Consider the following 6,222-nt stretch of genomic DNA (forward strand, 5'->3'; position numbering starts at 1 on the left):
TTCTACGAAACCTTTTTGCAATTGATATTATATCTTGAGAAAACTTCTCGTCGAGGATTCGCCACTCCTTGTGTCACCATTCAAATCCAGTCTCGTTTGGATATTCACTGTCGCAACTACGTTCCTATAAAGCTTCCGCAAAACACATCTCGAAAGCTTTCCGGCGAAAGCTTTGAAGAGCAAATTCTCCAAAATCGTAACCGTCTCCGCGGTCACGTTTTACCATCACCGGCCAACAACTAAGCTTCACACTGGCGGCGCCAGTCGTATAAAAATGTTAATTAACGCATCATCGTCCAGTTCTGATTGGTTCTTAATGATGCGTTTGATGTGAGTTCGCGTTTTAGCTACCAATACACCATTTCCTTATTTCATATCGTAATTCCTATCGGTTTGATATCCCGATCGTATAAGTGCAGGGATATCAATCTCGAAAAGCGGTCGCGATTGACGATCGTGAGAAACAGATCTTTCTTCGCAATGCACTCCCTGATGAAAAATGAAATCAGACCTAAACCTTTTCATTCCAAAAACTGGAAACAAACACGTGACAACATGACGAGGCGTATACCAAAAGTTGATGTCTTTCCCTGATGGATGGATTTTTGCTTGTTTTGAAAAATCTAAGGGAAGCTCCGGGAAGTGGGGACGGGAATGTATGGGAATGATAAAGCGATTACTCCGCCGGTTAGGTCCAATTAGTGCGCAATCCCAAACTGCCCATTAAAGTTCTGACCAAACTGCCGCTATGTTCTTACTTGTCGCGTATCTGGGTCGAGTACCGAAGTTAAGGGGTTCGTGGGAGGAGAGACGTGCAAGTCTGTCGCAAACGCATTTTCCACAGTTTCGTTTTTTTCGGATACATGCATCGTTTTCGTGCTGGATCGTTTATGCCGTCGAAATGTACGTTCCTTCGAATGTTCCTACGTGGGGGGGCATTTTTTAAGCTTTTATATTACAATTACGTATGTATAAGAATTGTACAACGTCGAGGAGGGAAATCACCACCATATTAATTAATTTTATTTTTACCGCGCATCACTCCCCTTACGCGCTTGTAGGTACACATGCTAACCGTTTAATAATGATTCAAAGGCTAGCCATTATTTCATGCTAAAAATATAACATTTTCAACATATATCCTGCAAATGGCTTAAGTTAAGAGAAATAGGATGCATGTCAATGTTATAAATCGTTAATATGTTAAAAATTAAAATTAAGTAATTATTATAGTTGATTTGGTATAGGTATGTTGAGAGACCTGCATGCTATCTTACCTGCAAGCTGGTCCTAGTTGTACTTTTTCCTTCAGTAGGTTTCAAGTTAGAATTTTTCTGAAAATATTCTTTGACTGAATGCGCTAGTATGTATCGTTAATTTCTTCAACAATGTTATTGACACAATAGATATTAAAACAATATTACAAAACGAAATTTAAAAAAGGAATTTGCCGAGAAAATTTTAATCTTAATTAATATTTGTTTCGAAATTTCCTTAACCGGTATTCGCTGATCGAATGTATCCGACAAAATTTGAAATTAATGTAACCTTTGCTGAACGTTTATGTAATGAACAATTTTTTTTCATTTTAAAGGTCAAAATTCGAGGAATAAGATTATGTAATAATCATGTGTACATAAAATTATGTAAAGTTATGAAAACATTTGTTATAAACGATTTTTCACAACACTATCTAAAAACGCGAAATTGATAAAAAAAATCCGGATGTACTAGATTCGCGAAATCAATCACATCAATTAGGATTAAAATACGTTTAATATACTTATATCGTACTATAATAATTTTAAATAGATATATAGATAAATACTGTAATTTCTAATTTACTGTAATAATTTTAAATAGATATATACATATAAATACTCTAGTTTCACAATAACTAATTGTAAGTATAATAATCTAATAAATAAATAAATGTCACCGGGAAGATATGCCGGTCTCATATTATGCTATGCGTCTCTGGGCACATATTATAGAAATGTTCGAAATAAATTCCGATCGAAATACTACGTTTTTTTTAAAAAAAAACGTAATAGAAATCTAGAGACTAATCAAATAATTTCGATTTAAATTCATTCCCGACAATATGTGCCTTAATATGTATCAGATCTCGAATATAGGTAAACTTTAACCAGTAAATTTTATTTGCTTTTTTTTTTCATTTTAATCCAGACTCAAAATTGCAAAGCTACGCTTTACGTGCCTAACATTAGAAAGAATAATAATAATACGACAACATAATAGACAACCATGTTGTCAAAAGAAGATTAAAGCAAATTATACATAAATAAATTCAGACTTACCAATTGAGACAGCCTAGCTCGAAACGCGGGAGGATAATTGTCGCTCTCGGGCTCTACTCTCTTGGGCAAACCGAAGTTACCTTCGGATTTGTTGAAAGTTTTACTGCCCCTCGTACTGCTCTTCGTCGGGACGCCCGACACGGTATTGCTCTCGTCCTTCGCTTTTGGCCTTTTGTTGCCTCTTCGTCCGGATTTTGTTGTGTTGCCTAACGGTGTTTCGGTGCTTCTCGTTAAATCATTGGGCAAGACGATCTCGTTGGCCTGCTCTCGATTAATTGGCGTGGATGCTGCGGTTGATGAAGAAGCATCTTGATTGACGTGACCAGGCCGGCGTCTGAGAGTCCATCCGGGATTACCGCGCAATTGCGTCTCGCTTCTAGACGTGGTGGTCCTTGAATCTGCAACAATCGAGGCCGGTCCCTCGGTTGTGCTCTTACGGCCACGAAAACCGAGACCGTGATTGAAGAAATCTTCCTTCGGGGGTTTCTTCGCTCGAGAACTTTCTCCTCTGTCTCTTCCCTTGCCGCGCGAAGCTCGCTCGGTTGAAGAGGACGTTCGAGCGGTCGTCGATGGTCTGATCGTTGCAGTACTGGCTGTCGTAATCTCTTCGTCCACAGAAGGAACGGTCGTCGTTTCGGCGATTGTCGCTTTCGGAATGTAAGCAGTGGTAACGTCTGAAAAAAAAAACGTGATTATTATTAAAATTATGGTCAACTAACGTAAAAATATTCTCATTATCAATTCTGAATTCAAATTGTGAAAACTTCTACATAATTAATCTAAATACATATTTCTTCGGAGATCGTATCTCATCAAATGATCGCCAATATAATCAAGCAATTGAAGCGATCTTTATAAACGAGGGTAATGTCTCCTTGAGACAATTTATTGCCTCCTTGAGACAGATTGAGACATTAATGATTTGATATTTAATTAATGTTTCTCAGGATTAAACTGTAAATTACCGAGGTTGCTGGCAGCTGTGCGTGACCGACTTCTGGATTGCGTCCGGATATCCTGTTCATCTACCTTGCCTTCCGCGGCTTTCGACCTGCCATCCTTGGATCTTCGTTTTCCCTCGGACGTTCGTCTGTCGTTACGTCGCGTCTCCGTCCGTTTGTTCGCATACACCTCAGAATCAGCGTCTGCATTCCTCTGCCTACCGCTACTTCTCGCTTCCGCCGCGACCGCGTCCTTCGACTTATGCAGGGTGGAGCGGCCCCTCGAATTGACGTTCTTCGCGTTGGATCTGTGCCTGGAACTGGAGGACCGTCCGCTCGTCTCCGCGGTCGCGGTACCGCCGTATCTGGACGAGCCTCGGCGGGAGGTACTTCCGGAATTCGCGGCCTCGAGATTAGGATCCCTCGTTTTGGATCTGTTACGGGACTTCGATCGATCGGAGTGTCTGCTCTTCTTCGCGCTCGATCTCGCGATGTCGTTGCTCTCCGACTTCTCCTTGGTCGGCCTTGAAGCTTGTCGCGGGGACACGCTGCCGGACGGAGCTGCCGCGGCGGACGTTAGAAAATTGACGTCTTCGACATTTCCGACTGTCAGAGGAACGTCCACTCTCACACTCTCGGAACCCGACAGCAGAACGTCTCTCGCCTCGTCTTTACGACTGTCAGAACTGTTGGCGCTTTTCGTGTCTATTTTCTTCAACTCGTCCACTTTCGAGGTAACGTTCTCGGCCGCTGAATGTTCCAATCGTGCTTCTTCCTTTCTCGGCACGCTGCTCGAATTTTCGACTTTCTCCACATTTTCATCGTCTGCAGATTTTCTGGATGGGATTACTTCGTCCTTCGATTCCCTCCCGTGATTCACATAAATCTTTCTTCCTGTCCTCGATCTCAAATGATCGGATTTCGTGAACACTTCGTGATCCAACTTCGCGTTGTCCACCCAGACGGGGGATGCGTCCGAAGACGTTCTTCGGGAAGCCGCCAGTCGTTTCGGTGTTTGTGATTCAGGCACATTCTCCTTGTTCTCGTCCCTCGTTATTTCTTCTTTAATAGCTTGTGCGACGCGCGATTTTTGACGGTTTCGTAAATTATCGGCATTAGAATTCAAATGCCTGGAACTTGTCCGTGTCGTAGTAGTACTACTAGTAGTAGTGGAACCATCTACCGCCTGATGCTTTAATTTTGATCGCGATCTAATCGGACCTTCTCTCGCAAAGTGCGCCTCATGGTTTTCTAAGTTGGGAACTGCTTCTGAACGGGAACTCTTATCGCGAGGCGATTTGATTTCCGGTGCAGGAAGACTACTCGGTTCCGTCGTCGATTTAGAGTTGTACCGCATGGTACCGCGATTCTGTACTTTATATCCATCCGTCTGAAAATACGCAATGTTACATATGTGCATTTAATAATAATTTCATCATTTTATCATCGCTTTACTAGTTGATCGAATATTAATTAATTGACTATATTATTTTTCTATTATAAATCTTCATTTCTGAAAGTACGTTATGTTGCATACGTATACTTAATAATTTTATCGTTTTACTAGTGGATCGAACTAATATTAATTAGTTGACTGCACTATTTCTCTGTTACAAGTCTTTGTTTTTGAAAAAGAAAAAAAAATGGGTAAAAAAAGTATTTTTAATAATTACTTAAAAAAATTAACTCGATTAATATCTGTACAATTATTAGATATATACTGAGATATGAGATAATTGCTCAATAATCAAGATGCTTCTTCATGTTAGTCAGATAATTGACAGTAACGGCAAACGCGAAGTAAAAGGCATAGGAACTTTCATAAGAACGGATTACCGCGTATGTTCTATAAGGTACTTAGAAAGTACATAAAATAGTCGCCCGGGGATATTTTAGAAGTCTCGTTTATGTGATCGATAAACGATCAATCAATGACTATAATTGTTTGATTAACGTACAGTTAAGAGGATTGTGATCGTTGCGCTTCAATATGAAAAAAAGAAATGTATCCTTAATCAGGAGCAAAGACTTCGCCATCGAGAGGAAGAAAAGTCGTAGCGACGCGCGGCAGTTCGATTGCGAAGATGCCATACCCTGACGAAATCGCCAAGAAGGTACCAATTATGCAATTAAGAGAATCCTCCGGAGTTGGGATTAACGCAAATGGTAATAACCAGTTTCGACGGCGTTCGATCGATCGGCTATCGTTGACAATAATACCCGACGAATGCAATTAATCGCGTTTCCAGTTGTTACACGGCAAGTAGGCCTTATTCGTCACGGATTATACCTTCACCGTTAACGTTAATAAGCAGCATTAAAACACTCGTGACTACATTGACCTGATGCAGCGACTGCATTGCCGATGCTTAGAGGAAAACGGCTCTGGCGTGCACACCCCTCGTTTGAAATTTTTCTCTTTCTTCTTCGTAGTTGCAACAAACTTGTTTTCAATACTGGAAGTTTGCACAAGATGCAAACGAGACGACAGTACCGTTTAAGTTTCAATCCATTCCAACTTTCTGGGGCAGTTGCGATTTTTCGTATCAAATTAATTTGCAGTCAATAAAATTTTACTGTAAATCTACTTATCGATAAATCTAATAAAATTCATTAAATAATATAAGAATATAGAAATTCAGAGGTACAGAAATATCGCAACTGGCTATAGATTTCAAAGATTAATTAAATAATCAAAAATATAGAGAAGATTTATAAATTCAGAGAATTTTAACAATTAAAAATTTCAAGTTTCCAGTAAATCGGTGGATCTGGATTTTAAAAAATCCAGATCTTTAAAATAAATGCGTTTGTAGATTTAGTTATATGATATATTTATACGATAATAAAGAACTAAAAAAAATAACTACGTTAAAAAGAATTTTATTAATTAGCATTTAAAATTTTGATTCTTATATCGTCTAAACATTTAAGATATAAAATATAATATGTACAGTCGT

The 6,222-nt window shown here is 39.4% G+C and overlaps 1 protein-coding gene across 1 annotated transcript in view; it reads right to left on the reverse strand.

Moving 5' to 3' along the window:
* LOC105462979 (mucin-17-like) overlaps positions 1-6,222 on the reverse strand; it is a 39,416-nt gene that overhangs the window by 19,374 nt on the left and 13,820 nt on the right. Inside the window, exons 3-6 of the mRNA XM_011709938.1 lie at positions 3,287-4,652; positions 2,322-2,995; positions 1,278-1,334; positions 759-923 (exon numbers count right to left, since the gene is read on the reverse strand). Coding sequence (XP_011708240.1) covers positions 759-923; positions 1,278-1,334; positions 2,322-2,995; positions 3,287-4,652 — 2,262 coding nt within the window. The remainder of the gene's footprint in view (positions 1-758; positions 924-1,277; positions 1,335-2,321; positions 2,996-3,286; positions 4,653-6,222) is intronic.

The sequence above is a fragment of the Wasmannia auropunctata genome, unplaced genomic scaffold (assembly GCF_000956235.1).
Source record: "Wasmannia auropunctata unplaced genomic scaffold, wasmannia.A_1.0 LD336092.1, whole genome shotgun sequence".
Taxonomy (NCBI): domain Eukaryota; kingdom Metazoa; phylum Arthropoda; class Insecta; order Hymenoptera; family Formicidae; genus Wasmannia; species Wasmannia auropunctata.